This window comes from Pipistrellus hanaki, assembly GCF_964339955.1.
Source record: "Pipistrellus hanaki genome assembly, chromosome: 1".
NCBI lineage: Eukaryota > Metazoa > Chordata > Mammalia > Chiroptera > Vespertilionidae > Pipistrellus > Pipistrellus hanaki.
In genome coordinates this window covers 37,051,394-37,068,768 of record NC_140503.1, presented here as the reverse complement: position 1 = coordinate 37,068,768, position 17,375 = coordinate 37,051,394, and the positions used below count along the sequence as shown (strand labels likewise).

The following is a 17,375-nucleotide window of genomic DNA, read 5'->3' as shown; positions in this document are numbered from 1 at the left end:
ACACACACAAAAAAAAACCCCAACTAATGAACATATAAAACAATATTCAAGAACACCTGCTATCAAAGAAATTAAAATAAAAAATTGGATAATAGAATAAACTAGATATATCAGACTTGAAATTTTTTTTTTTTTAAATTCATTTTTTGATAATGCTCTCCTATCTCCCCTGGTACCATTCCCTCTTTTCCTTCTTTTTTGTCAAAGGTCTTTAAAGAGTCGTCTAATACCCTGCCTCCATTTCTTTACCTTGTACTTAAGCTTCAACCCATGCCACTCTGGCTTCTGACTCATCAATCCATCTAAATAACCAATGACCTCCATTTCATTAAGTCCGATGAAAAATTTTTAGTCTTCATCTTCCTTAATACTATGGTTCTATATTGAAGCTTTATTTTCACACTAGTATCTTGGATTTGACTGCTTTTATAGATATAAAAGAATTTTTTATTAATCTTATCAAATCATTCTAAATATATTATTCATTGATGAATACATGTTAAGTTAATCACCTTAATAAATGTTTCACTTAACAGGTCAGTAAATTGTCATTAATTATAACACATACTTAAAACATACTAAAAATAGCCAAAACCGGTTTGGCTCAGTGGATAGAGTATTGGTCTGTGGACTGAAGGGTCCCAGGTTTGATTCTGGTCAAGGGCATGTACATTGGTTGTGGGCACATCCCCAGTGGAGGGTGTGCAGGAGGCAGCTGGTCGATGTATCTCTCTCATATATGTTTCTAGCTCTCTATCCTTCTCCCTTCCTCTCTGTGAAAAATCAATAAAAATATATTTTTTAAAAATAATAAAATATACTAAAAATATAATTTGAATAGCCTATTCTAAATAAAAGAGAAAAATTCAGGTTCCCAAAATTTTAACAAATTATAGCAATATTTAACAATTACCTTTAGAAAATCCCAGTTTTTGGGTAACTGTTCTTGCAATTTTAGATGTTGTTGCATCACTATAAATATATACTTCATCCATATTGTGCCAGTCCACGTGGTTTCGAGTCAACTTGAAACTATGAACAGCTGTTGCAAAAAGGAAAAACTGATTGAAGGTCTCCAAGATAAACTCCAGTTGTGTGAAAAATTATAATACACAGATTTTTAATTAAAAAAAATCCTATTTCATTGATTTCATTGAAACACATATTGATGTAAAGCAAGTAATGGATAGGGACTTTATTTTGTAAATGATTAGCCATGCTATAGGGAATGACTGTTTATTATAACAACATGGAATAGTGGCTTAACTACCATAAATTATAACCTCTAACATGTAGTTAATGTGTTTTTGTAAAACACTGCCTTCCCAGGTGATGTACTACTCCAAAGTCCTCGGCATCTTTAACACAGAAACTTAAGTTCCACTTCTTCTGTTGATTTTTACTTTTGGATCTGTGAAAATTTCACTCAGTGCAAAACAAAGTCTCATAGAGAAAAAAATTATCTTTAAACTGAGAAGAAAATAATCTAATTTACTCGAGTATAAGGAATTTCTGGAATGGATACTAAAGCCAATTATTATTGGATATTGCTCACCATAAGAAAAATTCAAAGTTGAAAGATGTTTTAGTAAGAAATCAATTTTTTTTTTTATTATAATGCTCAAATCAGTATGTTTATTGCATTTCTATAACTGCAGTAGTAAGCCGTAAAAGCTATATTAAGGTGACCAGAAATCCCGCTTTTGGCAGGACAGTCCCGATTTTTTAACAATTTGTCCCACATCCTGTGGCGTTTTAAAAAGAAGTCCCAAGTTTTGGAAAGAATGCACGACAAGCTAGGGAACGGCGGGAGAACGGGAAGGGAATACATGGTTTTCGGCGGCATGTGGCTATTTAGCCAGGATATGAGTTTTATGTTATTTTTGTTAATTTTATAATGTTAAACTTTAATAATAACAAATAATTGTTGAGAACTGATTATCGAGAACTGCTTATCAAAGTTCGCATTGTTGATCAGTTGTTAGAATTCAACCACCATTGTTTGGACTTAACGAACAATGGCATTTTTGGGATTGGCAATGACTAACTGTCTCTCAGATGATACACATCGTACTGTGTGCTAGTAAGCTAGTTAAACAAGTGATGTCATTACAAATCAGCTATTCAGATAATTTAGGTAAGTTATTTATTTATTTCATAAAAATCATAAATTTTCTTGAATTTAGCAGACAGTACTTGTATTATTTATATTTTATAGTGGCAGCAAAAAGTCTAGCGCTAGCCTTGAAAGTGACACTTACGACTATACATAATTTTTATTTATTTATTATATTTGTAAATTATACTTATGTTAAAATTTAAAAAAAATATTACAATACTATTTTTGCATTCTATGAAAATTTTTGTTGCTCCATATAGACCAAATTTTTAATCAAGACACCTCCCCCCCCCCCCCCCCCCCCCCGCTGCCCCCCATCATTGGTGTCCCGCTTTACCAATGTTAAAATCTGGTCACCTTAAGGTATATGCTCCAGAAATTCATAAATTCTGTAAGGCAGGAACTATATTATGTATCATTAGCACCAAACACAGTGTCCTTACAAAGTGTCTGACATGTATCACAAAATTATTAATGTTTGTGGAAGCAATGAACAAAGGAGATTGTCATAACATGCCCACTAATTCATAATTTAATAATTATTATATTTTAAACAACTTAAATATTTCCTCTATCTCTGATATAGCTAGGCACCTTCAAATAATTATGCTTGATTTATTTTCTAAAAATCCTCTTTAAGCAAAATATTATCTCACATTATATACAAAGACACATAGGTACAAAGAGATAAAGTGACTTGACACAGAATAATTACTGGCACAATCTAATATTCTTTTGATTTGAAGATGGGCTGAAAATAACCTCAAGCCAAATATGAAAAAATATATATAACCTTGGTCAATATTTAAGATCCTAAGACATTTTTATGTACAGTGAAACCTCGGTTCTAAAACTTAATTTGTTCCGGTATGCTGTTCTGGAAGCGAATTGTTTGAAAACCGAATAACTTTTCCCCATTAGAAATAAGGTAAGTTGATTAATCCATTCCAGACCTTGAAATAATTCCTGTTTAACCTTTCTTATATACTGTACATGTCTAAGGTACTGTTTAATCTATAAATACTTCCCTTAAATTTATTGAACCACTATCCCCTACCAATCTTAAAGGAATCAATTTTAGCATTCAGTTCAGGGATGTCTTTCAGGTCAGTATGCAGCATCTTTTCTTGTTTCTATATCACTGCCTCTGAAAGGACTGCTACTGGTTAACTGCTTTTCCTTTATCCAAATCAGCAAGATTTTCTTCCTCTTCAGTTGCCATGATCATTATTTCTTTCACACCCTTAGCAACATTAGCACTCTTGATGGCCTCGTTATGTTTGAAAAATTGTGCTAGATTTCATCAGCAACAAAAGCATTCTTTCCTTTGTTGCCTGAAAGACGCTTTTTGTCATGCTGATGTATCAGCTTGAAAGGGTTGTCAGTTCAAGGACTGAAGCTTGGTTGGACAACCTAGACATTTTTCCTGTGAACAACCAAATTGTTCCAGATGGGACATATTCGAGAACTGAGGTTTGACTGTAAACCTGTTTCCTACAAGAATACATAGAAAAGTAAATCCATTCCAGGAAAATGTATTTATTAGCTTTGTTACAAATGTAATTCAAAAATTTTTTAAAAAACTAATTTGTATTTAACTTACCTGCCAGGGCACATTACTAACATTGAACACAAGACCGAGATGCAATTAACATAAGAAACAATAATATCTTCAGTTCCAAAGAAAACAACGTACAAACTCAGCTTTATAAAAGGACTTTTCATAAATTAAAGAAAATATTTGACTACATTTAACAATTATTTACTTTTCTAATTTTATGTTCAATCCAAGTCACTATTTTAAGCCTTTTTGTCTGTTTCTAAACCATATTTTCGTTAAAATAGTTTTGAGCAACATATGGTGAAAACAGTGAAACTTCAAGATCAAGATATTAAGAGAATCGTGTTAGGCCAACAAAATTTCATTCTTAAAACTGGCGAATATCCCATTATTGGACTACACATATCATTTACAAATGTTTATAGCACTTATAATTAACACTAAAAAAATAGCACTATGTATATATTTTTATGCTTTAAATACTGATACTAATAATTTCTATGTCTTAAATACAACTGAATGCTCTAAATACAACTAAGTGCTATAAGCCAGGAATATAACTACATGGAGAAATGAAACTACAATTACTGTACCTTGGGAACGCTTTCGTTTAAGACCTGCCGCATCTGTACTCGCCTTATATCCTCTCCATTTGAACAGAGAAGGGAGGGAGAAGGGAGGGAGGTGGTAGGCAACTAAGAAAGCAAAAACACTGAGCTTCAAAGTAAATTTTAAATGAGGTTTGCTATTTTGCCTTTTTATTTTGTTAACTTTAAAAAATGAGTTGTATTTGACAAACATTCTAAATGTTTTATTTATGTAATTTCTAATTAAAAGTCAGTGAAGCAAATATCAATGTTTATCAAATATATGCTCTACTTTTACTGAAAAATGGCAAACAATATCTAGATTTCTGTTAAAGACAACTATGCAACCATTATTTTTAATGTCTGCATAGGTAGAATAAAAAGACAGAGCACAGCACTTCTGTATGTGCAAGAGATTTATAATCCCCATCTTTACAATACTAAGGTTACTTATTCTCACCCAATTTGTGGCTATGACAGCTGAAAACTGATGTGCAAATTGAGAATGCAATAAATAACATTTTAAATATCTAATTCAGCTTTCAGTGAGAAGATAGGACAGTATACATTCCACTAGATGTTTTCGACTACTGGAGTATAACGGAGCCTTCCTACAGAAACACAATATCCTTTTCACAACTGTTCAAGTGGTTAAAGGACTTTTAAAAATGAAACTAAAAACAAAACAAAACAAAACAAAACAAAACAAACAAAAACAAATTGGATGCTCTACTTTGAGTTATTAATAATAAAAAATGAAAGATTAGTGATAGAATAATGAAAAAAGGTCATTAGTAAAAATATATGCTGACATCTTGTAAGCATGAAACAAGCTACACCAAGTACAGTTGGTCAGACTTGATATCTGGCAAATCAGTAGATGACTTGAACCTTAAAATCACCACTTCCCCTGTCAAATATTGCTAATTATAGATTGTTTTTATACTTTAAGGATAAAAGTAAAATTGCAATTACTTTACAATCCACTTTGAATTTACAAATCCATTTGTTAATAGTTCAGTTAATATGAACTACCCGTGTTTCCCTGAAAATAAGACATCCTCCGAAAATAAGACCTAGCGCATGAAAAGATAAGACATCCCCTGAAAATAAGACCTAGCGCAACTTTGGGAGAAAAAATTAATATAAGACACTGTCTTATTTTCGGGGAAACAGGGTATTATGCACCACCGAACCTTTGTGATTTAGTTTAAATTTATGTTCTAAAGCATTTGATTTTCATCCTCACTCCCTTCTACATTAATGTGACATTCAAAGTTTAGTTACTGTGCAAATGGGAAAATATTTAATTCCTGTTGTATGGTACTATAAATATAAAAAAAAATCTTTACATACAAAGATGAAGTATAAAGATTGGTGCAATCACTGTAATTGAGAAATGCTTACAAGGCACTTTACATAAAAAACTATAGACTAGGATTAAAAATGGGTAGTAATATGATTATAAAATCATTTCATTGTCACAGGGGGTGGAAAATGACAATTGAAACAATTTTCATCACTAAAAGTGTTTCTTTGTTCATGAGCCTTCTGGTCAGTTACCAAGAAGTAGATGTACTACTTGTACAAAACATTTAGAAAAAAATATCAATAGGAAAAAGCTAACATATCCAAGTAGATCAAAATGGCATAGATTTGACACTTTATTCTTATTTATTTATTTATTTATTTGTTTGTTTTTAATATATTTTATTGATATTTTACAGAGAGGAAGAGAGAGGGACAGAGAGCTAGAAACATCGATGAGAGAGAATCATCGATCAGCTGCCTCTTGCACACCCCCCATTGGGGATGTGCCCGCAACGAAGGTACATGCCCTTGACCGGAATTGAACCCGGGACATTTCAGTCCGCAGACCGACGCTCTATCCACTGAGCCAAATCGGTTTCGGCTAGATTTGACACTTTATTAACCAAGGAAACAGAACTTAAATTTTCTAAACCTACTAGTACAACTAACATGAATCAATTCCATACTTACTAAAAGAGAACTTATGGGAAATATATTAACCATAATGACCACTTTAAAATTATGCAGAAGCTTTCAGAAAGCTTGTCAAGATGCAAAAATGAAAGGCTTTCCTTTCTAAAGGAATAGTATAAATTAGGAATTAACAAAAGGGCAAACACCCCAAAACATACAAGACAGAGGAGCATATTTATTTAAAACATTTTTATAAAATTAAATAGATATGGTTCTTTTTCCCAATTCCTATTTTCACTTGAAAGTCATTTGCTCTATTTGTTACAACATCCTGTTAGCTTAGAGAGCTTAATTTTTCAACTCAAACTATCACAAAAGTATAGTAGACACAAAAGGGTTGACTATCAATCCAAATAGAAATCACTATTAAAAGAAATTCAAGCCGAAACCGGTTTGGCTCAGTGGATAGACGCGTCAGCTTGGGGACTGAAGGGTCCCGGGTTCTATTCCGGTCAAGGGCATGTACCTTGGTTGCGGGCACATCCCCAGTAGGGGGTGTGCAAGAGGCAGCTGATCGATGACTCTCTCTCATCGATGTTTCTAACTTGCTCTCTCCCTTCCTCTCTGTACAAAATCAATAAAATATATTAAAAAAAAAAAAAAAAGAAATTCAAGTGCCAAAAAGCATTACTTTTTTCAAAAATAAACATTTAGTTAGAAATTCCTATGTTGTGTTAGCAAAAATATATATTAACTCAAAATACAATTGTAAGTGCTAACTTTTTAGATGCTAACATTTAATAAAAAATTTCTTTTAAAATCCTGCAGAAAAATAAAATATTTAAAGTATAAAATAGAGCATTTCTAATAAATTTCTTTACTATAATTTACCTCTTAAAGACACTTTCTTCAATATGTAATTCTAAAAGCAACAGAACATCAAAAAGGTGGTTGCTGATGGCATACTAATTCCTAGAATGGAACAACTCAGTAACTTTTCCCTTTATAAAAGCTGGCAATCTGGTTAAACTCAACTTCAGGGGAAGAAGGCCTGTGCATCTCAAACGTGCCAAATGTAATGAGAAAACTTCTGCAATCTTCTCGGAACTCAGAGAAATTAAGTTAGATAAATTTATAAAAATTAACAACTAAGAACTAGATGGTGGGAATTCTCTAAACCTTCCCCTTTCCTCTCCTGCCCCAGTCTTTTTGACTTTTGAAATTCTATATTGATGTTTGGGATATCCCTATTCAGCAACAGAGACAGAAATGAGTACAACTTTACATGACAAATGTTAAATGTTGTAAATTCTTACAGATCTACTAACAGCTGTACAATCATAGCACTCGAAATTAGTTTGAACAGTAAAAAATCCACTTTTAAACTTTCAACCCATATGCAACATTATATTAATAATGTGACTCGTATAGACAGCATATAGTTGGGTACTGCATTCCTAACAAATTTGTCAAGCTCTGCCTTTTAATTGGATTGTTAGCTCACTTATATGTATTTACTATAGTTATCGATATGGGTCAATTTAGATCCATCATTCCCATTTATTTTTTCTTTATTCCATCTGTATTTTGTTCCTCCTTTCCAGTTTTTGTTTTCTTTTTTCTTTTTGTGTGTATGAGGGTTTAATTAAATGCTTTTTACTATTTTATTTCAATCCCTCTACTATCTTTCTCTTCTTCTTCGTTTTTGTTAATTCTCATCTGAGGATATTTTTCCATTGATTTTTAGAGAGTAGAAGGAAGGGTGAGACAGAGAGAGGGAAACATCAATATGAGAGAGACACTTAAATTGGTTGCCCAATCAGGGCTGGGGATCAAGCTTGCAACTGAGCTATGTATTCTTGACTGGAATTGAATCTGGAATCCTTCAATCCGTAGACTGATGCTCTCTATCTATGGAGTCAAACTGGCTAGGGCTTTAAAAAAAATGTTTCTTATACCTTTTTATTATGGAACTAGAGGCCCAGCGCACAAAATTCGTGTACTGGGCAGGGGGTGTCCTTCAGCCCAGCCTGCACCCTCTCCAATCTGGGACCCCTTGAGGGATGTTAAACTGCCTGGGTCTAAACGGGCAATCTGACATCCCTCTCACAATCCAGGACTGCTGGCTCCCAACTGCTCGCCTGCCTGCCTTCCTGATTGCCCCTAACCATTTCTGCCTGCCAGCCTGATCACCCCCTAACCATTTCCCTGCCAGCCTGTTTGCCCCCAACTTCCCTCCTCTGCCAGCCTGGTCACCCCTAACTGCCCTCCCCTACAGGGCTGATCGCTTCCAACTGCCCTCCCTTGCAGACCTGGTCCCTCTTAACTGCCCTCCCTTGCAGGCCTGGTGCCTCCTAATTGCCCTCCCCTGCTGGCCATCTTGTGTCCACATGGGGTAGGATCTTTGACCACATGGGGGCAGTCATCTTGTGTGTTGGAGTGATGGTCAATCTTGCATATTACTCTTTTATTAGATAGGATAATTTTAGACATAGTAAAGTTTCAAAAATAGTACAGCTTCTCCTAATGTTAGTGTAGCTATAGAAAAACTGTGAAAACTAAGACATTAACATTAGTACCATACTATCAACTAAAATAGAAACTTTATTCAGATGTCTCCAGTTTCTTCACTAATGTCCTTTTCTGTTTTAGGGCCCAATCCAGGCACCATGGTGTCTTTTGTTGTCACGTTTTCTTAGTCTTCTCTAACCTGTGACAAATTCCTTAATTTTTTCTTGTCTTTCATGACTTTGACATTTTAAAAATATTTCACTTTCAAGGTATCATTGACAAAATATTTAAAGTATACATTGTGGTGAAGATATACATTGTGAAAGGTCCCCTCCATCTAGTTAATTATGACCTTGATATTTTTGAAGAGGTATTTTGCAGAATATCTCTCAATGTGAGTTTATTTTTTCACAAACAAATTGAGGTTATGCAATTTTTGGCCACAGTGAGGTGCAGGAGTAACTCTTTTAGTTCAACTGGCTATTTTTTTTTTTTTTTTTTTGGCTGATTCCTGCTTTATATAGATGAATTAGAAAATGAACAAGATACTAATCTAGTACTAGATTGCAGTATTTACAAAATTACTTATTTGAAGGCCTGATTTTATTTGTATGATTCATCGCCAGTGAAATTTAGACTTTCATTTGTTGGCTTCTAGATAAATGTCTCTTAGCCTAGGAAGTGGTGTGATAAGAACAGTGTTTTTATTTTAACTCTCAAAAAATAAAAAATTTAGATGAATTTTTAAAAAATCTAAATCACAAATCTTTGTGTGCTAAAAGAGTTATACACAATCTATTTAATTCAATGCTTACTTTGAAATCAGTAGGAAAATTAACAGGGAGAAAATACTAAACATCCAATATACTGTGGCAATAGTTATCCTACCCAAAATATAAAGTCAGAAAGAAAAAGTACTATTTTAGTTTAATGTCTTTCAAGGCAAGAATTCTGTTTAGTTTCTTAGCAATTCCCCATAGAACGTAATAAGAGTTGCTAAATACTATATTTTAAAATGCTTTCAATTATTAAATGGTATTTTTCCCCCCAGAAAGCCTCACCTGAATAACGCCACTGCACTGTAATAACAACTCTCTTTATTCCAAATCTCTTTTCAGAGTGTATAATAGTCACTATCTACTGTGTTATCTTGTACTTACTCATTGTAACTGTTCTCATCTGTAAGCTTTTCCTTCCCAAAAGGCTTAATTCTAGAAACCCTATTTCTTAAAAAAAAAAAAAAAAAAAAAAAAAAGTGCCTAGCACACAGTATTATGTGCATGTGAAAGCATTCAAACTCTCCTGAAAATATAAAGAGCCAGGCTTTATCAGATATAAATGAGAAAATTTAGGTGGAAAGATCTTTCCCCCTTCAAATTAACATGAAATTTCAGAAGCCTAGTGGTAAGAAACAAAATAAAAGTTTGTAATATTTTATCTTTGTAGTTGTAAATTTGAGTTATTTTTCTAACAAAGATATCTCTTTGGACAGCAAATTTTTTTTTCCTTAAGACCAATGATAATTTTCAAATGTACTACCAAATTTTCCATAATCTTCAAAGTCAAATGTCACATCTTAATACATAAATGTATTAAATATCGAATAACCAATAAAATGGTTGGAAATTTAAGACAACAGCATATATACTGAATTGAATTTATAACCTTTGTTAATAATAAAATATGCTGATATTTTGTTGATATGCCATAGTATATTTTTTGAAAAAAGTTTTCTTCTAATGAATTTCAAAGAATCATCATTTTGAAATATTACAATGCAAAAGTGTTTAACAGTTTAACAAATTTCCTGTTAATACTAACTAGAATTTTACCACTCAGTGTATTTGGTATATCCTTAAAGCTAGCAAAAAATATTATTATAATATCCTACAATGATACTCTAGAATCAACATATACACACAAAGGCATAATGAAAATCTACTCACACAAATAAACTATGTTCTTTATCAGACTTATTTAAATGATTGGCTCATTTATATTAGGGTACTGCGAAGAAAAGGGAAGTATCCTGCTACATTTATCCTTTTTTAAAAAAAAAAGTGTTTTTTTTCATTGATTTTAGAAAGAGTAAAGGAGGAGAGGTGGGTTGGGGAGAGGGAGAAAGGGAAAGAGGGAGAGACATAAAAGAGAAGGAAGAAAGGAAGGAAAGGGAGGAAGGGAGGGAGGTTGGGAGGGAGGGAGGGAGGGAAGGAGGGAGGAAGGGATTAATCAGTTGCCTCCTGAAAGCACACCTACTGGGTTCCACAATCTGGGTGTGTGCCCTGAATAAGAATCAAACTGGTGACCCTTCGGTGCAGAGAACCACGCTTAACCAACTGAGCCAAACTGGTGAGGACTACATTTAACATTTTAATAGGGAGTAGAAATATAGATGACACGTGAAATTCTAATTTTTACTGTAATAGAAACAAGATTCCAAGTACATGGGATCTAGAGATAAAACAGAGCTGACGAACTTGTACAGGATGAATTAATATGTGGAATAAAAAATGTTTTGAAAATAGATTGAAAAAGAGAAACAATCTACTTATATTTTTATGATTCACACCACACTTTTTCTCCTCTAAACTCTTAGGATTTAGGGGTTTATTTTTCATACAGACAGTCCTCGGATTCAATGTATGTCATTTTGTGGTTACCTCGCCATCTCCCGTTTGTTTATTAAAAAACCCAAATTCTGTCATTTCGATGTATGTACATATGTGCTTTTATGTTTTTTTGTTATTTATTTACCACAAGTAAAGGTCAGAAAGGGTTATCTCTCTTTTAAATTTTTTTACTGTTTCACTTCATTACTGCTGTGTATGTGCTCCATGTGAGTGACGTAGGTGCTTATGTAGACGGGTTCCGACTTATGGCAAAAATCACGTTACATCGCGCTGTAGAAACGGATCTCCGACGTAACCCGAGGACCTACTATACATTAATAGTAAAAAAAAAAAAACAAAACTATGGGGAGGGAGGGCATGTTTGGGAATGGGGTGGGGTGGGGATTGGTAAGGTATGTACACATATAATATCTTAATTAAAAATAAATAAATAAATAAATAAATAAATTGCAAAAAAAATAATTTGGGTGGATACACTGGGTTAGTTAAGGCAAGACTTAAGGAGAATTAATAGAAAGGGAAAAATCCAGAATTCAGCCTTTTCCAATATCAATAAAATGATATAAAGGTCAGTTCTTCAAATACTATAAAGTAGGCTTTTGTGTTTATTTTGGAGTGGTGAAGAGAGGTTACAAAATACTTCAGGCACTAATAAAAGATCACAGATATGTAAAATTTACTATTTGTGCTATAACTGGGAAAGTATTGTCTCTACAGCAATCTGTAGGAAAACTTGCTCTGTAGACACTGAATTGCTCTTTATATACTGATATGTAAAAATCTTGATGTTGGCTCTGGCCTACATGAGTTAGTTGGTTGGAACATTGTCCTGTACACCAAAAGGTGGTGGGTTTGATTCCTGGTCAGGGCACATACCTGGGTTGTGAGTTTAGTCAGGGTACCTAAGGGAGACAGATAACCAATGTTTCTCTCTCATATTGATGTCTCTCTCTCTTCCTCTTCCTCTCTCTCTCTCTCTCTTCCCCTTCCCTTCTCTCTCAAATCAATAAAAAAAATTAAAAACATTGACGTTGGATTTTACACTGAAATAAGTACATATTTGACTCTGCAAATTAGGAAAATGATATTTAAAATTTATAGAGTATGTTATCTAGCATAATAGACAACTATTATTATACACACTAGAGGCCTGATGCACAAAATTCGTGCACGGGGGGGGGGGGGGGGGGGAGGGAGAAAGGGGGGGTCGGTGGGTGTCCCTCAGCCCAGCCTACACACTCTCCAATCTGGGATCCCTCTCACAATCTAGGACTGCTGGCTCCCAACCTCTCACTTGCCTGCCTGCCTGACTGCCCTAAACCACTTCTGCCTGGCAGCCTGATCATCCCCTAACCACTCCCCTGACAGCCTGATCAACACCTAACCGCTCCCCTGCTGACCTGATTGCTCCTACATGCCCTCCCCTGCAGGCACGGTCACCCCCAACTGCCCTCCCCTGCAGACTTGTTTCCCCGGCAACTGCCCTCCCCTGCAGGACTGGTCTCCCCCTCCCCCCCCAACTGCTCTCCCCTGAAGGCCTGGGTTCCCCCCAAACTGTCTTCCCCTACAGGCCTGGTCTCCCCCAACTGCCCTCCTCTGCTGGCCCTGTCACCCCTTACTGCCCTCCCATGCAGAACATTTTGTGTCCACATGGGGGCAGCCATCTTTGACCACATGGGGATAGCCATCTTGTGTGTTGAAGTGATGGTCAATTTGCATATTACTCTTTTATTAGATAGGATTTGTTAGATTTAATTACCAATTTATTCAGAAGCCACAACTTTCCTCAATTATGAAAACGTTTAATCACCTAGATACAAAAGATATTTTAATTTGGTATAAGCTAAATTATAGTTGCCATGCCTGTGTGTGTGTGTGTGTGTGTGTGTGTGTGTGTGTATGTGGTGTATGTGTGTATTTAGGGAGAGATAAGAGTAAAAATTAGGACAGAGAAAAGACTTGAGATGTTTCTTATTACTTATAAGAAAAAAAAATAAGCCAATTTAATGCTTGTTGTTTTGCCATTAATTTTGTTATATAAACTATAAACAACTATTTCCAATTACATTCATTTTTTCCAAAATGCATTCAGTGAATTACTTAATCAATTCTGCTTTGGAGATGTTTAAGAGGGGAAGAAAAAGAATCACTTAATTAACCAGATTTAACAGGGCTTGCCAAGAAACCTCCCAAATAAAGGCAAGCATGGATGAAGAAACACTTAAAAAAAGAAAGACGAATCTACAAATTCTAATCCACCTATACCGTTATACTTACCAGAATAGTTGATCCCACTGCCTGCAGTAAATGGAACAATAGAAGTATTTTTAAATGTATCACATATTTTGAATTTTACTCAAGTTTAGACATAACAAAACATAGTAATCTTGGGTATTATATAATTATTTTAAACTACTGCAAACATATTCAAGTGGTGAATGAGGAAATGTAAAGAGTAGATTGTTTAAAAAAGTTGGTTATTAATATGGAGACGTCTAAGATATACAAAATAAATTAATATTAACAAAACTGCTCTTTTGATATAACGACAGGGATCCTTTTTTAAGTTCAATTTTCTTTAATAACTAAAAAGAATGAATTTAGAGAGCACATTATAACAACTTGTCATTTATAGTAAATTATGTTATGCCACTGAACGTACACGTTAAGTAAAATAGAAATTGAGATAGTTCAGAAATTTACAGACATTTTAAATTTTAAAATAATTATCAAATGTTTAAAATAATGAGAAGTTTTATAAATTTGAATACTCCTAACTTACTTTGTCAAAACTAAAAATAACTCTAAACTTTATCAACAAGTTGATTTCTATAATGTATTAAATATATTAATTGGTCTTACCATCTTTTCCATCTATGGATTTTGACACTTCCGTATCAAAACTTTCTTCTATTTGCTGACCTCTAAAACAGCTGAGATGTTCTTGCTCAATTAAATTACTTTCTTCTTCTTCTAAAGGCTGCCAAGTACCATCAATAAACCACTGTCCACGCATTACTGGTATTTTATCAGCCTCTAAAAAGAGAAATCACAGGATTATACAACATTATAGGATCTTCTAACTTCTCATAAATTCCCAACAGAATTACAATTTTATGTTTTGCTACTTCTAAAACAGACTTTCATGACTAAAATTTTAAATTTCAGATTTTAAGCCACAAAATATAATTTTTTCAGCATATAATTTTACTTTCACTAAATATTAAACATAAAAGTTACTTTGGTATTGGAAAGGTAGATGAGAAGTTATTTTGGTATTAGAAAAGTAGATGAGAAGTTATCTATATAACTGAGGTCCTGAGTAACCAAATTAGGAGGATAAGGGGTTTAAGAATCCTATCTAATAAAGGGAATATGCAAATTGACTGTCACACTGTCACAAAGATGGCAGCAACTATAGCCACAAGATGGCAGTGCCCAGTCCCCTCAGCCCTGCGGGGGTGGGGGTAGGCGCAGGGTGCGGCCGGCCCCGCCCTCAGCCCCCCAGCCACGCAGGGCTGGCCGAAGGTGCAGGCAAGCCTCGGATCTGCCCAGGGCCACCTGAGGCTCAGGTAAACAGGGCCAGCTGAGGCTTGTGCTGCCAGCAGTGGCAGCAGCAGAGGTGTGATGGGGGTGTCACCTTTTCCTGATCACCATGTTGCCTCCTGCCACTGAGGGCTCCCAGGGGCAGGGTGGGCTGAGGGACCCCCACTCCAGTGCATGAATTTTGATGCACTGAGCCTCCAGTATTGCTAGAAAATTCCCAGAGGTAGTGGTAGTGGCTGGTGTGGTTCAGTGGTTAAGTGACAACCTATGAACCAGGAGGTCATGGTTCAAATTCTCAATGGGGCACTGGTATTTCAGGTTTAGTCTCCAGGAAGGGGCGTGCAGGAGGCAGCTGATCAATGATTCTCTCTCATTGATGTTTTTATCTTTCTCTCCTTCCTTTCCTCTCTGAAAATACATTAAAACAAAACAAAAACTCACAGAAGTAGTTTAGCAATAACGTGTGTGCACTTCCTAGAGCTACTGTGTAGGTTATAGGTTCACAGAATTACTAAATAACTGAAACCTTCAATTTTAGTAAGTGCCTCAATTTTTTAAAATAATTGAGAAAAACTTTTTTGAATAACTAAATAATTCTTTGATTAAATCACTGTTCCTATAAGCCTAAGACTTTCAGTTGCTATTTATTTAAATAAACAATGTCAACTAAGCTATGTTGAATCCTTTAAAATTTTAAAAATAAAGCAAAAATAGAGAAACCAAGATGGCAGCAGAGGTGAACACCTGAACTTGCTGCCTCGCACAACTTCAAAACTACAACTAAAAGACAAAACGGACACCATCCAGAATCACAGGAAGGCTGGCTAAATGGAAATTCTACAACTAGGAGGGAAGAGAAAAGCACCCTGAGACTCAGAGGAGCTGCAGAAGTAAAGTGCAGAGGTACAGAGGTGTATACTCGCGGAGAAGGCTGGCAACTGAGTACGTGGCTGGCTTTTTCAATCCACAGGGAGACACAAGCTCCTGACTGCTCTGAACTCCAGTTCTGGGCAAGACTCCGGGGACCCAGACTCATACGAGGAGAAACTGGACTGTCTGGCAGTGGGTGGAACTCAAGGGCAGCTTTCTCTCAGAGGTGCTTGCAGTGATTACCAAGGGACACTGAGACCCTGGGGCGTCTTAGAGCAGGGCTGACGGGAAGCCATTGCTGTCTGCTCTTCCCTGAGACTCCGCCCCATCCAAGTGCAGAGGCTTTTGCATATGAATGGCCTCGTCCTTTAAAATCTAAATGTAGCTAACAAACTGCAGCTGAGTCAGAGAGACCCAGAACATCCAAAAGACGGCCCAAGGCCCCACAGAAGCTTGCATTGCTTCATAGCTGGGCCTCATCTGAGCACCTCCAAAATCCAAACAAAGAGGAGGAATCTGCAGATCTCTCTGTAGCTCCTGTTGGGTGGCCTTAGGCAGAGGCTAAATTAGCACCTCTTGGAGATCCAAGAGCCGGTGTACCCAGGAGTCAGAGTAGGACCATCCAGATTACAACTCCTCAGATCCACTAAGGGAAACATTCAGGGAGCAGACTCAATGAGCACCAAAGCCCCACTGAAGCAAGTCTTGCCTCATAAGGGTGTCTCCAGCACAGAAGTTCTCCCATCATAGACACAGCTGATTCTCACAGCCAACTGGCCTGGAGGTGAATTCTGCCCACTGATACCAACAATTAAGGCTTAACTACAAGACTGTGCACATCCCACAAAAAGGTGCAACAAGAGTGTCCACCTCAGGTAACTGAGGAGGCTGAGCCACTGGGCCATATAGAAGGACACCTAGCACACAAAGCCACTCTAACAACTCAGAAGCAGCAAAAATGCGGAGACAAAGAAACAGACCACAAATGAAAGAAATGGAGGAAAGCAAATGACTGGATATAGAATTCAAAACCACAGTTACAAGGTTTTTCAAGAATTTCCTAGAAAAGGCCAATAAATTTAGTGAGACCCTCGAGGATATGAAAAAGGACCAACTAGAATTAAGCATATACTAACTGAAATAAAAAATAATATACAGAGATCCAATAACACATTAGAAGATCACAAGAATCAAGTTAAAGATTTGAAATATGATGAAGCAAAAAACACCCAACCGAAAAAGCAAAAAGAAAAAAAATTAAAAAAGTTGAAGATAGTGTAAGGAGCCTCTGAGACAACTTCAAGCGTAGGAACATCAGAATTATGGGGGTGCCAGAAAGAGAGAGAGAGCAAGATACTGAAAACCTATTTGAAGAAATAATGACAGAAAACTTCCCCCCACCTGGTGAAAGAAATAGACTTACAAGTCCAGGAAGCACACAGAACCCCAAACAAAAGGAACCCAAAGAGGACCACACCAAGACACATCATAATTAAAATGCTAAGAGCAAAAGACAAAGAGAGAATCTTAAAAGTAGCAAGAGAAAAACAGTTGGTTACCTACAAGGGAGTACCCATACGAATGTTAGCTGATTTCTCAACAGAAAC

The 17,375-nt window shown here is 35.6% G+C and overlaps 1 protein-coding gene across 8 annotated transcripts in view; it reads right to left on the bottom strand.

The window, feature by feature from the left end:
• The window catches only part of DDHD1 (DDHD domain containing 1), an 86,032-nt gene that overhangs the window by 46,099 nt on the left and 22,558 nt on the right, over window positions 1-17,375 (bottom strand). For 3 of the 8 annotated variants that reach the window (XM_084877596.1, XM_084877602.1, XM_084877598.1), the window contains exons 2-5: window positions 14,215-14,388; window positions 13,630-13,650; window positions 4,274-4,375; window positions 914-1,042 (exon numbers count right to left, since the gene is read on the bottom strand). In XM_084877596.1, the coding sequence (XP_084733722.1) occupies window positions 914-1,042; window positions 4,274-4,375; window positions 13,630-13,650; window positions 14,215-14,388 (426 nt within the window). The remainder of the gene's footprint in view (window positions 1-913; window positions 1,043-4,273; window positions 4,376-13,629; window positions 13,651-14,214; window positions 14,389-17,375) is intronic. The other 5 variants (XM_084877599.1, XM_084877601.1, XM_084877600.1 and 2 more) reach the window with 3 other exon arrangements.